Raw genomic sequence first — 21,274 nt, 5'->3', positions numbered from 1 at the left:
ATAGCTTTGTCTGACTCAAATATAATGTGAAAGCTATGCTTATTCAAAAGCAACCTGGACACTAGGTTCTTACGAATATTCGGCAGATATAGCATATTGTTGAGAGTCAGCTCTTTTTCCGAAGTCATTTTCAGAATCACCTTTCCTTGTCTTTTAATTTCAGAAGTTGTTGAATTTTTCATGAACAACTTCTCCCCATTCTTAATAGCTTCAAACGTAGCAAACAGCTCCTTATTAGAGCACACAAGCATCGTAGCACCGGTGTCAATCAACCACTCTTTAGGGTTTGAATCCACCATGTTCACATCAGAAATGACAGTTGAGAGATTCAGCTCCGACACATCTTGTGCCATGTAGTCAACCACATTTGCTTCTTTCTTCTTTTTTTGCAATCTGCACTTCGAAGACTTGTGGCCCACTTTGTTACAATTGAAGCATTTTCCTTAACATTTCTTCTTAAAAATTCCACATTTTAGTTCTTGTTTTATTTTTTTGCCATCGGATATCCCTTGTTTTTTTAGTTCTTACTACTTTGACCATACTCCACAACATTAACTTTAACAACACCAGGATTGAACCACTTCTTTTCAGAACTCTTGTTGTCTTCTTCAATTCAAAGTCTAATAATTAGTTATTCGACGTCCATTTCCTTTCGTTTGTGTTTCAAATAATTCTTGAAATCTTTCTATATGGGAGGTAATTTTTCAATGATTGCAACCACTTGAAAAGTTTCACTCAAAATCATGCCTTCGCATGAATTGCGTGAAGAACCACTTGGAGTTATTGCACTTGATTGATAACTATTTTGGAATCCATCATTTTATAGTCTAGTAATCTACCGACAATGAAGTTTTTAGCTCTGGCATCCTCAATTTTATATTTTCGGTCCAAAGACTCCCACAACTCTTTAGCAGTTTTCATAGTACTATACACATTGTATAGCGTGTCTGCTAATCTGTTCATAATATAGTTTCGACACAAAAAATTCGAATGGTTCCAAGTATCAAGTGCACCAATTGCTTGAACATCTCCCTCACTCTCATTGAGTTTTGGAGCAATCTCAGTCAAGAATCTCGCAACATTCAAAGTGATCAAATAAAATAACATTTTCTGTTGCACATGACTTGACAATCTAGCCACAATCTGAGCCACAACAGAGCTTGGCCCTTGAGCCACACTGAGCTATAGCCTGTTTCCAGTAGGCACAGTTTGGATCACATCTATGTTGGTCGATTCAATTGCAATTTCTAAAAGTCAAAACAAAAAATATTAGTTTCTAAAATTAACAATATAAGAAACCAATTTTCTTTAGCTTACTGTATATGCATTTGACCGTATTTGCACATATTTTCTTTACCCTTTTCATATATACACTGTATTTCCATATACTGTATTTCTATATACCGATTTTGCACTTATACATACCAAAACTAAATAAATATTTTTTTTTTCAAATTTTTATTTTTAACATTAACAGAAATTAACACATATTAATTTTAATAACCATAAATAAAACAATGATAACATAATAAAATTGCAAATTATATGAATAACATGAATAACGCTAAATAATTAAATCTGCAAAAATAAATTGCACAGGTGTAATTGCAAAATAAATAAATAACTGCAAGAATAAATTGTAGAAGATAAATAAAATTTCAACCCGAAACCTGTACGAGCACAGTTTCCTTAAAACAGATTCATTCTCTCACCGCAAGTGCTTGAAAATTAATCCGAGCGTCTGTTTTTCAGGATACAACGATGACAGTAGAATCCGAGCACTGCAGAAACTACTCCGACGAATTGAGTTTGTACCGAACAATATCACCACTAAGACGACACTGAAAATGCAACAGATTATGTATACAGACAACACTAATTTGACAGATTTCGTGTGTATCAGTATTATCATGGTTAGAATTACTGAAAATTGAGACTTATATATATAATATTAAATCTGGCTATTAATTTCATAGCAATAAACACTAGTGTTGCTCAAATTTCTGGGAGTTTTGACAGTTTTTCGAAAACTCAAAATTCAGTTGAACAAAGCAAAAAATTGCAAAATGTAGACACTCCAAACGGACCAATTTTTGCTCCGTTCGGTCCGATATTCGTGTACGCAAGTCGCGCCTGCATACAAGTTCCCGAAGGTAATTTCGATCCGTGATTTGCAAACCCCTGCGCGCGTATGTGGAGAAAGTCTCTGTGCTACCACATGATTACACATTTTCAATGTATAGCTATATTTAAAATGATTCTTACTATCATATTTTTTTTATGTGGGACTAAATTCATTTTTCCATATAAATCATTTTTCAATGGTAATCTTTGAGCTCTAATTTTTCATTCACCCAAGCTTCATTTTTGGTAAATAAATATATAATTTTAATACTCTCACGGAGGAGAACACGGATCAACTTTGATCTTCCAAATTAGACCAACGAATCTCACCAAAAATTTTGCCAAAAGTGAGTCATTTACTCATTTTTTCCAACAAATAATACACATCACCATATTAATAAATTTTAGCGTATACAATACAAAATTATTATTATTTTTTGTCACTTTTGGTCAGCTTTAGTTGATAATTTCGTCTTTCATAAACCTATCATTTTATGATTTTAATTTTGGGCAAAGTCTGAAAATGATGTTTGCCCATAAAAGAATCTAATTTTTTGTTCCACCCACCCTTAAAGTTAGTACCTAGTGCTTGCATGTGACATGCCCTATTTCCTATCCATTCAATTTTTGTCAATTGGTTTATTATTAATTTTTTTAACATGTTCGGTTGCGTACATTGAATCTTCAATTCAATGAAAAATCAACTTTCAAGATGCTCGAACGGCCGACAAAACGTATCAAAATCTTCTAACTTGTGATGAAAACACAAAGTCCATGAAAATGCCCCCATTAGACTCAATTATACCTTATTTAAGAGATTTCATCGATAAGTCATATCAAATTATTACAAAACACCCTATTGTTAAATTAGCTTATTTATACTATTGTCTCGAATGACTCACTTTTAAAAGTGAAAGAGAAAGGGAAAGAAACATTTACACCAAGTGAAATCAATAGACAAATTCTTTTAAGAAAGTAAGAAAAAGCGTCACCTTTCTTCGATTCAAAAATTGTGATTAATGAATTGGAGAAAAAAGAAAGAAGTTAAGATAAATGCATCATATAACTTGGAGAAAAAAGAAAGAAGTTAATATCAATGCATCATATAACTCGAATGCAGTCGATTCCTTAATCTATCCATTGCTTCAATCCATGTTTGGTTACTATTTACAAACTGTTTATAATGGGTTGAATCACTTTTTATCCATACATTTCGTGAGAATTGAGATCCACATGTACTAAATACTTATTCATCACTCATTTTTATTTATTTTGGAATTTGAACCAACTTCCCAACCATGATTTTAGTGAATGCATAAAAAAATAAAAAATAAAAAAATTAAACCTAGCATAATAAATATTTTCAATATTCAAAATCTTAGCTCCCAACATCACTTGGATGTTTTTAGTATGTCGAAGTGCACATGGTTAAGAGAGGCGTTTCGTTAGTTGAATTGAGGGACTTTTAAAGTTGTTTTTTTTTCTTTTTTCTTTTTTTTTTTTTTGTATATTAGAGTTAAATTGATATAATCTTTTCTCATTTCGTGATTGTTGGGTATGTAGGTGTTCACAAACTTTCATTCTTAGGATGAGTCCCAACTTTCTCTTTGAAAAGAAAACAATAAAAATCAAGTTGGACATCCTGAAATCATGGTTACTATTTACAAACTGTTTATAATGGGTTGAATCACTTTTTATCCATACATTTCGTGAGAATTGAGATCCACATGTACTACATATTTATTCATCACTCATTTTTATTTATTTTGGAATTTGAACCAACTTCCCAACCATGATTTTAGTGAATGCATAAAAAAATAAAAAATAAAAAAAATAAAAAAATTAAACCTAGCATAATAAATATTTTCAATATTCAAAATCTTAGCTCCCAACATCACTTGGATGTTTTTAGTATGTCGAAGTGCACATGGTTAAGAGAGGCGTTTCGTTAGTTGAATTGAGGGACTTTTAAAGTTGTTTTTTTTTTCTTTTTTCTTTTTTTTTTGTTTGTATATTAGAGTTAAATTGATATAATCTTTTCTCATTTCGTGATTGTTGGGTAGGTAGGTGTTCACAAACTTTCATTCTTAGGATGAGTCCCAACTTTTTCTTCGAAAAGAAAACAATAAAAATCAAGTTGAACATCCTGAAATCGACTTCTATAACCCCACATTCTTCTACGTTTAACAAGCTTATGTCACGAACGCAACATCTTCCAATCATGTATCTAACGATACATGAATAAACTCAACCTTCATTACTTGATTCACACGTAAACTTTGACTCGACTCCCAAATTTGAGAAGAAGAAAAAAATCTTCTAAAACTTGGGTCATTTTCGCCAGTCATGTAAATCAATAACTGGCATATAACTGGCAAATGGCATTGGTCTATTTATTAATAGTTGAGACCCGTGACAACCCTTTTTTTATAATTAAATAAATTGATTTGTCATAGTTACAAAAGCTTCTTTCAATTCACATGCAGCTATATAACAACCAGACAATTCTCGTACGCATTCGTAATCCAATGAAGATTCACTGTCTTTCTCAATATGCCCTCCAATTTTTTTGTCAGTTTTAAATTCCTGCACTGTACATTATCGAATCGGCATGGTCCTACCGTTACCCTTCGAAAGCGCATTGGATAAACCTTTAAACTGATGCAATAGCCTGCCTCAATCTTTATGATAAAAGGATTGAGGCACTCTTTTTTTCTCAAAATACCCTTCTTTCAAAATTATATTCTTTTTTTCTAGGATTACACTAATTTCGAGGATGATTTAATTAACATGAGATTTGAAAGTTTCTTAGCCCTTGTTCGACAAAAATTAAAAAGAGTTTTTTTCTTCTTTTTTCGGAAATATGAGTTTTGGAATATTGATTTTTTTTCCGGAATGCATGGTTAAAAATTAGAAAATCATTTTAGATTTACGTGCAAATGTATTATTGTGAGAATATATGATTGAAAATTAGCTTGGAAAAAAAGAGTTACATAAAAATAATTGTCAAACATGGCCTTAGAATCTTTATTTTTACATCTAAATTTTTCAGAGACAAAATATTTGAATATATAATAAAGAAGTTCACGGCCTCCACATCTTAGATTAGTCCTTTGGCGGACTCAAAAGCAGTTATGTCATTAAATAGCACTTCATCTAATTTAGATAAACAGTTTTATTCACATATACTTTGAAAGTTGTACTTTGTTTCTACTTCTCTACATTGTACGTTTACAGTATTAAAATTTTATACAGAGTACCATTCATCCCGTCTAATATTGTTGCATCCTATCCTCTAAAAAACAACAACGTTATCTAAATTTCAATCGAGATTTGAGCTGTTGAATTTTCCATAATTTTGTCGAGAGCATTATTTGAAAATCACCTATAAAGTAAGGGTCTTAATCCCGTCTAATATTGTGGCATCCTATCCTCTAAAAAACAACAACGTTATCTAAATTTCAATCGAGATTTGAGCTATTGAATTTTCCATAATTTTGTCGAGAGCATTATTTGAAAATCACCTATAAAGTAAGGGTCTTAAATGCATGCATTTAATTGAGTTAGGTCACTTTTTATTAATAAGTAGATGTACCATGTTCATGAAAAGAAAGAAAAGGAAAAGGAAAGTAAAGTAAAGTAAACAAATCTATAGTTGATTTGGTCATCATTAAAAATTACCTAGCATTTTCCTAAATACTATGTTTCAAATTCTATTCATGAGTTGACAGTCCATTTTCAATACCATGTTTGGTTTATCATATAAATGTAACACGTTCATGTCCAGTCTTATCCAGTTATATTTTAAAAATGTCATATTTTTCCTGCCTTTTCTATTGAAAAATAAATACTATGTTTCAAATTCTATTCATGAGTTGACAGTCCATTTTCAATACCATGTTTGGTTTATCATATAAATGTAACACGTTCATGTCCAGTCTTATCCAGTTATATTTTAAAAATGTCATATTTTTCCTGCCTCTTCTATTGAAACGGGAAAACTTGAATTTTTGAATTCAAATATGGAGAGTATTTGAGCCCCATTTTTATGAAAAATGTATTTTAGAATAATAGATTGATGAGAAATGTGTGATTAAAAAATGAAAAAAAGTTTATGATTTACGTGTAATATTATTTTAATGAATAATGTGTGGTTGAGAAAAAAAGAGAGAAAAATATATTTTGAAAAGAATGAGAATCAAATAAAACCAAGATTTGTAATATCATATTATCATTAGTTTTCGACCATTAATTCGAGTACTAAAATGAATCACATTAACTATTGAATTTAGTTGGTCGAGTTGAATGTATCTTCTAAATAAACAAAATGATCTTTTTAATATAGTTAAATTAAATCTCTATTTGATGGAAATTAAAGTTAGATTTTTTTTTAAATAGATTTTAATAGAAGTTGATGAAATGTGAGTTGAAAATGAGTAATACTGTTTATAGTGAAAATTATCGATTGTCTTCCTACGAATTCGCAAGATAACTATCGATAGTTTTCACCATTATTCGGTGAGGAGTTATAGATAATGGAAATGTGTGCTTAAAATGTGACTTGAACTTTTTTTAATTTCACTGAAGGAAGGCTAAGCCCTTGTTTGAGCCAATTTTTTTAGGAATGATGAATTTTTGAATAGTGTATTGATAATAAATGTGTACTTAAAAATAATAAAAATTTTAAATTTATATATAATATTATTTTATTAAAAAATATGTGATTGAAATGATATTAAAACATTGTTGAAAAATATGTTCTCCTAAAAGAATGGAGCTCAAACAACTGCTTAATATTAAGAGGGCATAAGTGTCCAAAATAGAAAAATGGGCACAAAATGTTTGTCGTGATTATCAATGTCGTAATCAGGAGCTGTCTCCGATTCCTGCCCATTTACATATAACTCTCTTCCCCATGATGTAACCCACCCCACCCGTCTAGCATATAGATCCGTTGATATATACGTTCATAAAGTGTCGATGGGATTTCGATTATAGAATGTGGTTGAAAAGAAATTGGAATTGAGCTCTGACTTGAAATCTCTGGATTTCTTTTTCCATTTTTTCTAAAATGGCAGTTAACTCAAACGAAGAGGTGAGCTTTTTTGTTTTCTAAACTTGGGTTTCTTGTCATTGTCTTGTTTTTTTCTTTTTTCTTTTTTTTCCTGTTATAAAAAATGCTGTTTTTCTGAAGCTTCACTGCGTGATTAGATATTTTGGTGTCTGAATTTACTTTCTTTAAATGTGGATTTCCTGCTCAATTTGTTGATTTTTGGGTGATTCTGTTGTTTTTCCTTGCGTTAGTCTAGTTTATTGGTCGATTACGGATATTTGAGGATTAACAAGTTCCACATGTGGGTGGAAAACAGTCGGAGTCCCCGTTCTTCTAACTATATAGTGTTTGTGCCCTTTTTTTAGGGACGGAGGAGAAGGGGGTGAGGAAAATTTACTGCAGCAGCTTAGTTTTTTCTTCTTGGACTATGAAAAGGAAATTTCAATCTTGTTTCCGGAAGATAGGAAGAGCAAATTCTCAGGAATAACCGAATATGGGATTTTCAAGCTATTACATAATGCAGATATTTCCTGAATTGTGCTTAAAATGTAAAAGATACTAGAAAAAATATAATGCAGATATCTCTTGTTTGGGAAAATAATTTGGCCGGAAAAAATGAAGCATAAGTGTGTTCTTTTACCTTCTTCACCTTATAAGTATCGATTTCTATATTTGAGGCATCGAGTTGTTTTTGTATCTGAACAGGGCAACCCTCAAAATTCGCTGGACATTTTGAAAAAAATAATTCATTGTACTAAATATTTATAATGCTTAAAGTGTTATTGCCAAATTCGATATTTGGTGCATTCATAGGTAAATTTGCAGTGTTTAATCGTGAATGTTTATTTTCTGATAAGTGAAACTTCACAGTAGGAGTTCATAAATATAATCTTTATACTGCTCTTAGCTTGATTGATAGTTTGAAGTTCTGTTCTGCTGGTCTTTCAATTGTTACTGTTTGACAGAGTCGTCGCAAGGAAACTGATCATTTCTGGGTTTTATACATTCAATGAATGATACAATTTCTTATTTATTGGTTTTACATCTAATTTCAAACTTTGAGTAAAATCGAACTCTGGAATTTTATTTAAACGCCAAGTCATTTTCGTTGAAATAAAAATATGAGTGTATTTCTGTACCCGACTTTGCCTGCATCGGTCTCTTTATCTGCTTCATCGTACAATTTTTTTCTGTTTTTCCTTTTTGTATCCTGTAATGGATTTTTTCCCCTCTCGTGATTTATTCTTGAGATTTAAATTATTTAAACTGCATGATTTTACTTTACCTTTCTTTTCCCTGCTGCCTTGTACTGTTTGATTATATTCATAAGCTGTATCAGTAATAGAAAACCAACAAATTGCAATAATTTTTTTCTTTCTTCTTCAGTGCCAGAAGGATCACGTTGTGGGGTTACCTGATGAAGGAACTGCCAACCCCGAGTCCAAGCCACAATTGAATGTTGTCAGCCATATGGAAAATCTTAATACAACGAAAAGTGAGATGCATTTTAATGCTGAATCAGATTTGCAAAATGACTCAAACCTAAAGACGGGTGAAGCAAATAATTATGTACCATGCATTTTGGATGTTGATATTGAGAAAGGAAACCCGCACAACCCTAAATCCAATGACGAATCTGTTGTGAATTTGAAGACTGATGATTCCTTAGTAGTAAGTTCTTCGTCTGATGATACCTTGGGGTCATTTTCAGTGTCCCACTAGTGCACTGCGTTGTTGATTTGTGAACTTTTTGGTCAACCATTAAAAGCATCCTATTGTATCATCCGTGTGATATGCAATTTAAATCGATAATTAACCATTGTGCAGAGGGCATTGCAGAGAGAGATTAGCTTACAGCTAGGAGGAAAATTCATGCAGCTCTTGATGAACCATGCGTCTGATTTACCCAAGTTCGCTTCAAGAGGTGGCTTACACAACCATTTAGTCGCTTTTTTTTGGTGAACTATTGAATTAGGTTTGCGTTTTTTATAAATTCGATTGATTTATCAGCATGCATGCACGTCTTTTTAATTATTATATAAGCCCATGATTCTGGAATTGCCATCCTCTTCTTCTTTTCTAACTTGTTTAGTGTATAATGCATACCTTTATTCAAGAGAAAGGTGATAAATTCGGTACTGACTAATGAGGTTTTATAGACCCCAAGTTTGGAAAATTCGCGATATTATCCAATTAGGAGACAAGTTGTTATTCTCCTTGTACATTTTGTGCTTGTTTGTAGTGCTTATATGTCGTGGGTCCTACAAAATGTGTGGATGATAAATGCATAGTAAGTTGTGGGTCTATAAAAAATTAAGATTTGCCAAACACACTATTAAGCTTGTTATCATCATTAAAGGCAAAACTTTTTCTATCATGGTCAGGCCATGGGGCTGGACATTTTTGAGAAAATACATGTCGATATAATTTTTTTTTTTAAGCAATTTTTTTTATTGGAAATGGAGATTTTTAAATATAGCTAACTGTATACTCATTGCAATTTCAACATTTACCGCATGAATAAAATTCACTTGCTTATGAGCTTTTTTCCTGTATTGTGAAACAGATAAATATCTGATCGATAGAATCTATGATACGCATACTAACAGATCAAGGAAATACAAGCGATCTGCCTCCTTCAATTCCAGAAGAGTCGTTCTCCTATTCTCGGTCTTGTAAGCATAATCTTTGCCAAGCACTTTATTTAATAGAACCATTTTTCAATTTTATTACCAGTTCAAAGAGATGGGTAGAGTACACAAAGCAAGGTAAAAATAAATTGAACAAAGTACAATAAAACATCCAGTACACATCCAATGTTGAAATCATCCTTTATTGTTACAATAACGACAAATTCGACCCGCATTGTTCTCAAAATTTCGGGTCTTCTTTTTCATCTCCGATTACTTGATAATTTCAGACCCGCCAACAGTCAAATAATTAGTAAACCTTTGAGAGGTTGATATAATAATAAAAAAATTGGCTATGTACCTGATTGGAGAGGCGAAAATGGATTCATGTAGCTGACACCAAGTTCGTTGTGCATAAGGTTAGCTTACTAAATAAATTATATTTTCCTGCGCAGGTCTAGTATGGGAACTATAATCCTAATATATCTGACACTGAGAGTGAGGCAGATTGGCGACGGCTCTGGTAATCTTTAGCGCAGTTTGTTGTGCCGAGTGTTACGATCTTTTGTGAAAGAATCCCGTTTGGTACTATTTGGCTTCTCTTCCTCTTTTGCTTCTGTTTATCTGGTGTATATATTTCATCAATGTACATAAATTGAGAATCTGGAAGTACATACATTGACTGTTTCAATTGATTTTTGTATACAAATTTCCAGTTTCATTCTTGTCATTTCTGCACATTTGTTGTGGAAGGTTATTTGAAAAAATTTAAAATTTTTAGCTTAATTATTTGTCATACAGCGCATTGGCTAAATGATTTTTATTGGTGGCAAATCCATCCTTGCTCTGTGGAGATTTTTACGCCACAACTTAAATAGAGATGGGGGATTTGGCATTCTCCCATACTTGGTCTATTTAAAGAATGAGTTCATACAAATAGTTGGGTTACATCCAAGCTTACCTCAAAATGTTCAATTTGGGGAGTTCAGTACCCTTTTTATATTTTTTTCGACATTAAACCCATTCATGATTCATTGACACATTATTTTACGCTTTACTTAAAGCACAAGTGGCATTGAGAGACAAGTGGGATATGTCAATTCAAAGTGATGTGTCAATAAATCATTGAATAGACAGCAAGTTAGACAATCAATTTTGAACAACAGATCTTATTAAATGATCTATCTTGAAAAGACCCAACACAGTTCTGTAAGCTAAACAAGGTCAACTCTACCAAAGAAAAGGGACATGTGATATGATTTGTTATTATATTGAGAGATTTACTTAGGCAAAAGTGATTCAAGCAGCAGTGGTGAGCAAAGTCAGGACTTTAAACCATTAGAACACAAGCATTAGAAGGGCCGTTGTGCTTGATGGCAAAGTTTTCAATACCTAAAAGCATCACTAACTTACGATAACATGGACCCATATAATCCATCGTTCATAGAATTCAAACAAAAACGAATAACTACACACACTAACTAAAAAACTCGAGTTCTCAACCTAGGAACTTAGCAGCCCGAATTGAAAGTCAACAGTTCCCTTGATGTTTCGGCTTTATAGAATCTTTCTCGCTAATACTGCTGCAACCTCACACTCGATGAGAGTAGCTATATAAGACCATTAGCTTGACACAATAAGCATTGGGTGAATTTCCAAATTTTTTCGTTGCCTTCTTTCTCCTCGCATATAATCTCTAGCATGCGCAGCCACCTCCTTGTTGCTCCGTCTGGGATGTAACTGTAGACGGCTTCAAATTGACATCGACCATATCTTCCTGTCTTGCGGAGGAAAGAGTTCCCATTCCTGGCAAAGCGGCAGCTATTTTTCGAAACAAAGGCTGCAATATGGCTTGTATAAGGTGCAAAAGAAGACAAATCATAACTTCAGAACTCGTTAAACAAGTTCCAGTCTACAAATCTATTCTAACTCAATGAATTCCGAGAATTTTAGGTGGGTGGAGACATCATTCTCTATCCTCATACGAGATACACACTAGCTAAGATTAAATTTCCAAGTGCTCCATTAGAGTAACATTGGGAGCGTAGATAATTGTAACCAGTTCCAATTATATTACAGTCAAGAAATATCTTCAGAGATAACTTCTCTAAGAACTTAATATTTCCAGAAAGGATATTATCAAATGCAGTATTCTTCAGAACTCAGATACACAATTGAGCAAAGAGGTATGCTTACCTTTATATTAAAACCTGCTTTAGCACTCGTTTCTATAAACATGATACCAGATTCACGAGCCTTCCTGTCTCCTTCCTCAATTGAAACTTGCCTGTTTATGCAGAACACAACCTTAGATCAATTCTGGACAATGAATTAGTAAAGAATTTCTTGACTCAACTAATTCATTTGAACAAAAAGGAAAAGAAATTGCCATCGCGTCAATGTGACCTGCAACTAGATTGGAGGAAGCCTAAACAGCTATCGGAGGAAGACGAGAAAAAGTGAATGACAATCAATATTTTTGCTCTCACCTTTTATCAACAAGATCAGTCTTATTCCCCACAAGAACAACAATGACATCACTCCCTCGTTCTGTACGTACTTCCTCAATCCACTTTGAAGTGTTCAAAAATGACTGTCGATCTGCGGAGGCGGCGATTTATCAAAATAATTAGTTCAAGTAAGGTTCACTAAATAACTAAAGTAAATTTATATTACAATAACTATTACAGACGAATAAAACCTAGTTAATAGAGAAAGACCAACTTTTTATGTATTATGTAGCTTGAGTACCGAAAAAAGGCAAATGACCTTGTGGCATAGCTTTTATAAAATTAAAAAAAGGAGCTTTTGAGACCCACAAACTGCTTTTGAATCTAGTTGGTTAATTTTATAAAAGTGTTTCTTCTAGTTAGAAGAGATTTCAAAGGAAGCTGTCCAATGTGGTTTCCTCAATGAACACTTCCAAAATAGAAAGTTCTTTTTAAAAATTAGTTTACAAACAAAAATAAAGGGAGTTTCCTACAAAAGCTCATCTACATAAAGCAAAAGTCATACCAAACATGTCCTAAGTATAACATCGTGAGTTTGTGAAAGGAAACTCCTAGTGCTATTACTCACTGGAAACATCATAGACAATCACAGCCACAGAAGAATCCCTAATGTAACTTGGAATAAGACTCCTAAATCTCTCTTGACCAGCAGTATCCCTGTGACCATAAAATGTTTTCGTTTCAAAGCACATAAACATGGATACAACACGATGCAGTGTTCAAACTTCAAAGTAAAATGAATAATATTTTTAAGTACAGATAAATATTAAAACGTTATCTTTATTCATGGGACAATGTCAGTAACATTTGGATAAAGTCATAATGTCTTTAACCAAAACAAGGTAAAGAAAGAAGTGATTAGAGTAATAAATTACTGCACCAGATAATGCTATTCTTGCAGTGAGTCGTCTGATAAGTTCACGAAACCAGTTTTTATCCCTTCAACTTTCGTGAACATATCCTTCAAACTGTACTTCTATATATAATCCACAGCCAAAAAGGCGAGAAAAGAACATAATATTAAGAAATGCATATAGTCATGCTGTCTTCAACAAATCCAGGAAGAAGAATGTATTACCAGAGCTGCAAGCGAACTGTTCGATCTTCAAGGTACATTGTTTTTGACAAGAAGTCAATGCCAATGGTGGCCTGCATATGAAATTACAAAATTTAGACGTGGGTTGACAAAATAGAACTGCAATCTTTTAGATCATCATATCACCAGCCATTTATCTATTTTTTCCAATAGTTTAATGTTCAGACTTCTAAATTCCTGCATTTAACAAAGATGAATACTTCTCCAGCAAATCTATACAACCCGACATTCTTTTATTCTTACATTTCAGAACGCAAGGTCACAATATTTCTATCTAAGCTATACTCCAGTTTCCCTATGTGCAAAAATTGAAGTTCTTTAAGGTTGAAAAATTAAGCAAATCACAATTCAAACATCACAAGAAATTTTAATTGATTAACAATTAAAAAACCCATATCATGAAAGACTAAAATTTTCCAAAACTGCTAAGGTTCAGAAACAGACATAGAACATAAAATTAAAAAGAAGAACAAATTGCACAATAACTAGAACGTAGGTGTAACGCAGAATCTCCCATCGGCTCACAAATAAAAACTAATTATACTTTTTCCTTAAATTTAAAAAATCAAATTATTCAATGCAATAGTAGAAAAATTCAAATTCACGACGACGTCCCTTCTTCTTCGTTAAACATCTCTTACATTTAAGAATCAAATTAACCCCCAAAATCACATTATTTCTTCCCATATACATGCAAATTCAGATCATAAAACATAAGTCCAAGAGCGACTAACACAAACCTGATAAGTGGTGTCGAATTTATCATACATGAAACGGGTAATTATGCTTGTTTTTCCAACAGATTGATCGCCGAGAAACACCAATTTGTACTTGGCTAAAGGTGACACCACAGCCATCTCTGTTTTGAGTATATATAATTGTACTTATAAAGTTTGAACTGTTACAATCATATAAATAGACGTATGAATTTATTCAATTGTTTTTCGATTTTCCAGAAATGGATGAACAGATCAGATCTGAATGTGAAAAAGGAAAAGAGAAAATTAAGGAAGAAGAATGAGAATTGGGAGGTTGGTTTGCATTGAATTTGTGAATTTATGGAAATTGTGCGTTTGAGAAAGAGCCAGTCATGCCATGCACTAATCAATTCATTTGGCGTATGAAACCGCCAAGTCAAAGTCAAATTCCCTTTTCTAAGCAAATTGCATGGGAGTCCTCTAGTTTTATGACATATAAAAATTAAATTAAGTACCCGTCTGATATAGATTTTTAACAAATAAAGTTGATCGAAACTAGTGGAGAAGAAGATCGTTAATGATGACTTGAACTTTCATCTCCAATGCATTCTATAGATTGTTCAGATCATCTCCAGTCATGCCATACACTAATCAATTCATTTGGAGTATGAATACTGCCAAATCAAAGTCAAATTCCCTTTTATAAGAAAATTGCATGGGAGTCCTCTAGTTTTAAGAAATATAAAATTAAATTAAGCGCCCGCCTGATATAGATTTTTAACAAATAATGTTGATCGAAGCTGGTGCAGAAGAAGATCGTTAATGATGACTTGAACTTTCTTGTTTAGATCATCTCCAATGCATTCTATAGATTGCTATTTAGGTTGCACAAAAGTTGAAAAATTTATAATCTACATGGCATTGACCTCTAGTAAACAGATACTCGAGCTCAACATTAGAGCATCTCCATTTCATTTCATGAATTGCAATACAGACGGCATCTAAATAGAAAGACTTTCGATCTACTTAAGATTAATGCCTAATGAATAGATGGTCCATTTCAAATTTCGTCTCTAAAATATTTTGTCTATAGTAAAGTATAGAAGAGATTTCAAATAATTTCATCTCCAAAATGTTCTGCCTATAACAAAATTTTCAATTCTAATGTATAGAATAGATTTCAAATAATAAACACGAGAAAGAAAGAGAAATAGAAACAAAAACATAAAGAAATATTATACTATGTTTATTCATTCCGTTTAGAAGAACCTTGACATCTACACAAGTCCTTTTGACAATGTCTACCTTTTTTTCTTACCACGTCATTAGACATAATCCTTTACATGTTGTATTGGAGAAGAAATTTTATAAATATATATTGTCCGTTTCTACATGATGACCTTTTTTTTTAATGATGTTCACTATATGCTCTTAGTCTTCCATTCTATCTAGGTATTTGACAATTTCTTAAGAAGCGCATCTAAATCTGCATAAATATAAATTTTATTGAATCACTCTCGTGTAACAGAGGTTTTGAATCTGAACAGAGTTGTAGACATTGTTTTCCTCCATCGTGTTACTTTAATGGATTCTCTATTAAAAAAAAGGTTGAACCCCAATCTTGAGAACCTCTATCGCCCCGCTCCTGAAATATTGTGAGGGAGGTTAATCGCGAAATATGCCCCAACAGATCAGGGATCAAGAATTTGCTCGTACATTGGTACCTACAAAGAGTTCAATTACATATCTCAAGAATCGAACTCTCACACTGTGACTGTCAACAAAATTGAGACTACCTCACTCATAGTATTTACACCACTGGGTTATGTCTCGGGGGGCTTTAATGGATTCTCTATTAACTTGCATTTAAGATGCTTTCTAGAATCGAAAGATTTATTTATAGCCAAGATGGTGATGATTTGCCAAATCGCAATTTAAATAATGGGAAAGTAGTGTCACCCATAACCCTCGTTTGGCTTTTATTAAAAATTATAATTCATTTTTCTTCTTTTTCTTATTAATCACACATTTTTCAATAATTTTTCTTTCTTTTTAATCACACATTCTTCAATTAATATTATTCCAATCATTAAAATTTCAAATAATGAGACCCAAGCGAGAACACGAAGACAATATTACTAACTATAAAGATTACTTTCGAAAAAGTAATTTTATAATTTTTTTAAATAATAACTTAAACCAAAATGAGTACGAGGGACAGAAAGCTTCAATCCTAGATCTCTAGCTGGGTGGGTTCCACTTCCACCAAATATTGACTGAATCTTAAACAGGCATAAACCCTAATTAAATCACATCAAATCAGAATCTTACAAATCAACGGCTATTCAAACCCACCGTCTTTGCCGTTCAGCAGCCACCTCCTCATATTTCAGTTCTAACAGCTGCCTTTTTCAGACAAAAAACACGCGCATATAGATACACAATACACACAATATAGAGAGAGAAAGGATAACAACGCAGCCATGTGTGGAATTCTTGCAGTACTCGGTATAGCGGATAATTCTCAGGCTAAACGTTCCAGAATTATTGAGCTTTCGAGAAGGTATTTATTTTAAAGTAGTTTTGGCTTCAAAGTGAAATGTTACATTATCATCTTTTGGATTTGATTTAGCTCTCTAGATTTTCGTATTGGTATATTATCTGTGTTTATGTTGTTTTGGATTTGATTTTCGATTTACTGGTTGAAATGGGAATGCGCATATAAGTGGTTTTTTGTTTTATTTATTTATGTCTAATATAACCGTTTGTATTTTTCTTTAATTAGCTTAATAATTTGTAATATTTGTTTAGTTGATAGAATTAATTGTTATATAACCGTGTAAGTATTCTGTTTACTTGGATTTGTAAGAGTATGCTGTACGAAAAAATATAATTATGCAGACTATTGATGAACTCAACCCAAGGCAATTTCATTTTCATTTGCAGTCATTCACCCCTTGATGTTTGAGTTCTGATTTTGAGAGGATTTTCTTCAATCTATTAGGATTTGTCAAAGCATTTGTATGAAAATTGATAAATTTTGTATTATGTATGTTGTCTCTTGATGAATGTAGTTTATCAACTGAAATAATATCGGATTCTGATAATTCTATTTTTCCTGGCAATAGTTATAATGAACTATCACAATGATGGATTAGCCAAAAGAGCAATTGAACACTCTAGAATTTCCGTTAGAGAAAAATATCTCTTACTTTTGTAATTTTGATTTTGGAAATGTAGGTTGCGTCACAGAGGCCCTGACTGGAGTGGCTTGCACTGTCATGAGGATTGTTATCTTGCTCATCAACGATTGGCTATTGTAGATCCTGCTTCAGGTGATCAACCACTATATAACGAAGATAAAACAGTTGCTGTAACGGTAGGTGAAGTTTTATTTATTGATATTTCTGCATACATGATCGGTTGCAAGAGCATGTACATTAACCCATTCTACCTTGAACTTATTCTTGTGTGGAAGGATCACTTAATTGATAGCCAAATTGCAATTTTAGAGTTTCATTATAAAATCAAGAAAATCACGCACAATAGTTTTTGGTTTCCTTTTAGCGTGTTTGGAACTTTGGATAGATGTGCTTGCCTAGAAAGGTGTATCGGATGTGGGTCCCATTTTGCTTCAAGTGTGAATGTGGAGGACCAGAAATGTATCATCTTTTTCATGCTTAATGTGTCATAATCAGACAATTTTTCCTAAGGCGTCCAATTGCATAATTATGCTTTTCGTTTAGGCTTGTACTGCGAATATGCCCAGTGTACTGATGAACAATGTTCCAAGATCTTGTCTAAATTTAGCAAAATATCCTTGAAGTTTCTTATTATGAATTTATGATAGAGTAGCACATGAAATGGCATGATATATGCCACGTGATGCTGATTCTGATTTTTGCTGTCATTTACATTGTCTAATCATTAATAAGTTTCTCTGGAAGAGTAGCTGCCTCCTTCAAATATAAATTTTCCAACTGGGCTTTGTGTCATGTTTCTTATCTTTCCAGGACTATCATTCTGGTTAGCTCCTACGAGGCACATGATATTCTCGACTAGAGTCTGTTACTGATCCAGGAAAAAAAAAAAAAGGCAATTCTTACTGGAGAACAATAATGAAAATCCAGTTGAATGTTGAACAGTTCATTATGTTTTTTGGTTCACGTGATTTTTCAATTGCACTGAACTGTGATATGAATGGATTGTTCATTTTCAGAAGAACTAGGATTTTGACCTTGCTCCTTTCTGTTCCCTTTTTTCTCGTGCTTCTAGGTTAATGGGGAAATATATAACCATAGGGAACTAAGGGAAAAGCTGAAGTCTCATCAGTTCAGAACAGGAAGTGACTGTGAAGTTATTGCACATCTTGTAAGTGCTTTAACATTGTATTCAGATGAAGTTTTACGTCTCTTTAGTTGACTATAAGCCATATAAACCAGTTAGAAATCTTGTTCTGTGCCAAATATTATAGAAAAACTAATGCACAAGACTTCAAAAAATTATTTGACATTCATCTATATTTTCGTGTGCTTGGCATTTTCTATCTCGCAGTATGAAGAATATGGAGAAGAATTTGTGGACATGTTGGATGGGATGTTCTCTTTTGTGCTTCTTGACACCCGTGATAAAAGTTTTATTGCTGCTCGGGATGCCATTGGCATTACTCCACTTTACATTGGCTGGGGTCTTGATGGTATGTTACTTTCTTTTTCCTGTTATGAAGTCTACAGTTGCTCAACTAAGTATGCACCAGCCATGCTCTAAAATTGTTGTATTATCTTGAATATTTTGTGTGCTACATTACTTGGTGATCCCTAGCCAACCTTATTTAGAAAAGGTTGTTTCTTTGTGCACTAGTTACTCATTAGGTCATTCCTTCCATAGGATGCCATTCATAGGAATGACAGCCTATCTCTTACATATGCCAATTGTCGGATTCTCTTAATCTGTGGTTACTGCTCAACTAACTGCTATGTTTCCTGCAGGATCGGTTTGGTTTGCTTCAGAAATGAAAGCCTTGAGTGATGATTGTGAAAGATTCATGTCATTTCTTCCTGGCCACATATATTCAAGTAAAACTGGTATGCTTTGAAGTTACAGGAATTAACATATGATTTACTTTGGATCCCTAATCTCAATAACTGCAAAACCAGTTTAGCTCCATTTGCTTTACTCCTACAGTATACCTTGTGAATTCGTTGATGAAATTTATGAATCTACATCGCTAATACTTTAAAAATAATGAATCTACTTTTGTACAATACAGATCATGCTTTTAAAAAGCTATAAATATGAAATAAAATGTGATGGTTGTAATAGTTTTTCAACTCTACAAATTCTCAAGTACATTGAAGATAACAAATCACACTATTGTTTTTAAATCAGCCATGTCGTCTGTTGAAATTTTCTGTTATTAGTCAAAATTCAACAATAAATTTTCCCCCTTATCATTTTAAGCTTTTATGATAGGCACTACCAATTAGCTAGGTCCACTGCTATATTTAGTGGGAAGTTGTAAAACAAATGGAAGTGAACTGTTGTGTTTATTCTGTTAAAAATTGGGAACTTGCTTCTTAGGTGGGTTAACAAGATGTTAATTAAACATGTACTTTATTCCATTAAAAACTGGGACTTGCTTCTTAGGTGGGTTAACAGGATTATAATTAAACTACTACCAAGGCATTATATTTCTCTTGCCTGCAGTCATCTATAGTGTCATTTATATTGCGAGGAATATTCATCATTACATTTCATATTCCATATTATGTTGACAGGAGAACTCAGGAGATGGTACAATCCTCCATGGTACTCAGAACACATACCTTCAGCTCCTTATGATTCCCTAGTACTGCGAAAGGCCTTTGAGAAGGTTAGTTGACTATTCCTTACTGGGAGCAAAGACTTATAGTTGTTCAGTATTTGAGTGTAAAATTGTGCTTCCATTGGTAAATCGTTGGTCTACCGTTTGCCTCTTACTACTGGAGATTATTTTCACAGATTAGGGATTTGAGTGTGATCTCTCCCACCTTTGTTCTTCTAGTGTAACTCCTCATATAATCATATCTCGCCTGCACCTCTTCCTTTTCTTTCTCTATGGTTTACTTCCTCATATTTATGCATCATTTCCCCTGCTTCTTTGTTCTTTAACTGTTTCCCATCAATTTATTCACTATTGTTTTGATCCCACTTCTCCTATTCTCTTATTCACTTTTTTTGCATCACTCAGCAATGAAACATATGAAATAGGTTTTCTTGACCTTTCTGCTTATGAAGTCTAGTCATTCTTATTCTTTGCTCATCTTTATTTTTTGTAGGCTGTCGTCAAGAGACTTATGACAGATGTACCATTTGGTGTACTTTTATCTGGTGGACTGGATTCATCTCTTGTTGCTTCAGTGGCTTCCCGCTATATGAAGGACTCAAAAGCTGCCTTCCAGTGGGGGTCCCAGTTGCATTCTTTTTGCATTGGCTTAAAGGTGATAATAGTTACCTCAATTGAACCCACCAATTTCAATATTCCCTTTTTCATTTTATCACTGCCTGAAGCATAGTTTTTACCATTTTTATGTTATCTTGATCCTAAAATGACGCTCATGTTTTACTTTTCCAATTCAAATTGATTTTTAGGAAGCAATTTCTTGTCTCATATATAGTATTATTGTTTAAGGTAATCATCTGGGCAGATAAGCCATTATTTAAGTCTTTTTTCCCGTTAAAAAACCCTTGCTTTAAATTTTATACAGTTAAGAGAGAGAGATTCTTTCAAATCCCTATGAAGTTAATCATAGTTACTTGAATATTCTTATCTATTTCTAATAATGGTGCGAGCTTTTTTAAATCATAATGAACTTAGTAGTGTACAATAGTTTGTTGTTTTGCAACGATTACGACTTTTCATTAGATAAATGCTAATTAAATCTATATTACTAGTTAATCATTATTTACGATCATCCGGTCTGTAAAGACAAACTTATTTCCTCAATTGGTATGGCCTTGTTCCATTTATTGGACTTGTTCCAATACTCTGCTTCTTGTATACCATTCCTGTTCTACTTTATACACTGTCCCTTTAACTTTGCTCACTTAGGTTTATCTCTCAGGGTTCTCCAGATTTGAAGGCTGCCAGAGAAGTAGCAGATTATCTTGGCACTCGGCACCAT

The 21,274-nt window shown here is 33.0% G+C and overlaps 3 protein-coding genes across 3 annotated transcripts in view; 2 read left to right on the top strand and 1 right to left on the bottom strand.

Annotated features, from left to right (window-relative positions):
• The first annotated feature begins 7,005 nt into the window (after positions 1-7,005).
• On the top strand, positions 7,006-10,537 carry LOC111389566. The gene is made up of 5 exons (XM_023014492.1): positions 7,006-7,219; positions 8,564-8,848; positions 9,005-9,101; positions 9,744-9,852; positions 10,263-10,537. Exons 1-5 carry the CDS (start codon positions 7,196-7,198, stop codon positions 10,339-10,341), a joined length of 594 nt encoding a protein of 197 aa, XP_022870260.1. The 5' UTR covers positions 7,006-7,195; the 3' UTR covers positions 10,342-10,537.
• A 603-nt stretch (positions 10,538-11,140) lies between these two features.
• Positions 11,141-14,377, bottom strand: LOC111389565 (ras-related protein RABH1e-like). Its single transcript, XM_023014491.1, has 6 exons — positions 14,154-14,377; positions 13,396-13,466; positions 12,886-12,974; positions 12,297-12,408; positions 12,004-12,094; positions 11,141-11,647 (listed from the first exon to the last, which is right to left on the bottom strand). The coding sequence occupies exons 1-6, from the start codon at positions 14,268-14,270 to the stop codon at positions 11,504-11,506; spliced, it is 624 nt and encodes a 207-aa protein (XP_022870259.1). The 5' UTR covers positions 14,271-14,377; the 3' UTR covers positions 11,141-11,503.
• Positions 14,378-16,388: 2,011 nt separating this feature from the next.
• LOC111389559 (asparagine synthetase [glutamine-hydrolyzing] 2-like) overlaps positions 16,389-21,274 on the top strand; it is an 11,890-nt gene continuing 7,004 nt past the window's right edge. The window contains exons 1-8 of the mRNA XM_023014486.1: positions 16,389-16,674; positions 17,352-17,490; positions 18,387-18,482; positions 18,666-18,807; positions 19,100-19,195; positions 19,889-19,983; positions 20,429-20,590; positions 21,215-21,272. Coding sequence (XP_022870254.1) covers positions 16,595-16,674; positions 17,352-17,490; positions 18,387-18,482; positions 18,666-18,807; positions 19,100-19,195; positions 19,889-19,983; positions 20,429-20,590; positions 21,215-21,272 — 868 coding nt within the window. The 5' untranslated portion in view covers positions 16,389-16,594. The remainder of the gene's footprint in view (positions 16,675-17,351; positions 17,491-18,386; positions 18,483-18,665; positions 18,808-19,099; positions 19,196-19,888; positions 19,984-20,428; positions 20,591-21,214; positions 21,273-21,274) is intronic.

This window comes from Olea europaea, unplaced genomic scaffold, assembly GCF_002742605.1.
Source record: "Olea europaea var. sylvestris unplaced genomic scaffold, O_europaea_v1 scaffold60, whole genome shotgun sequence".
Lineage (NCBI taxonomy): Eukaryota > Viridiplantae > Streptophyta > Magnoliopsida > Lamiales > Oleaceae > Olea > Olea europaea.
The sequence above is the reverse complement of the archived record's forward strand: the minus strand, read 5'-3'. Positions and strand labels throughout refer to the sequence as shown.

Excerpts from the sequence above, each read along its gene's own strand:
- LOC111389566 (XM_023014492.1), top strand. The coding sequence starts at position 7,196 with ATGGCAGTTAACTCAAACGAAGAG. Across the intron at positions 7,220-8,563 it reads CAGTTAACTCAAACGAAGAG|TGCCAGAAGGATCACGTTGT; the intron begins GTGAGCTTTTTT and ends TTTCTTCTTCAG. Across the intron at positions 9,102-9,743 it reads ACCCAAGTTCGCTTCAAGAG|ATAAATATCTGATCGATAGA; the intron begins GTGGCTTACACA and ends ATTGTGAAACAG.
- LOC111389565 (XM_023014491.1), bottom strand. The coding sequence starts at position 14,270 with ATGGCTGTGGTGTCACCTTTAGCCAAGTACAAATTGGTGTTTCTCGGC. Across the intron at positions 13,467-14,153 it reads AATTCGACACCACTTATCAG|GCCACCATTGGCATTGACTT; the intron begins GTTTGTGTTAGT and ends TTTCATATGCAG. Across the intron at positions 12,095-12,296 it reads ACTGATCTTGTTGATAAAAG|GCAAGTTTCAATTGAGGAAG; the intron begins GTGAGAGCAAAA and ends CTGCATAAACAG.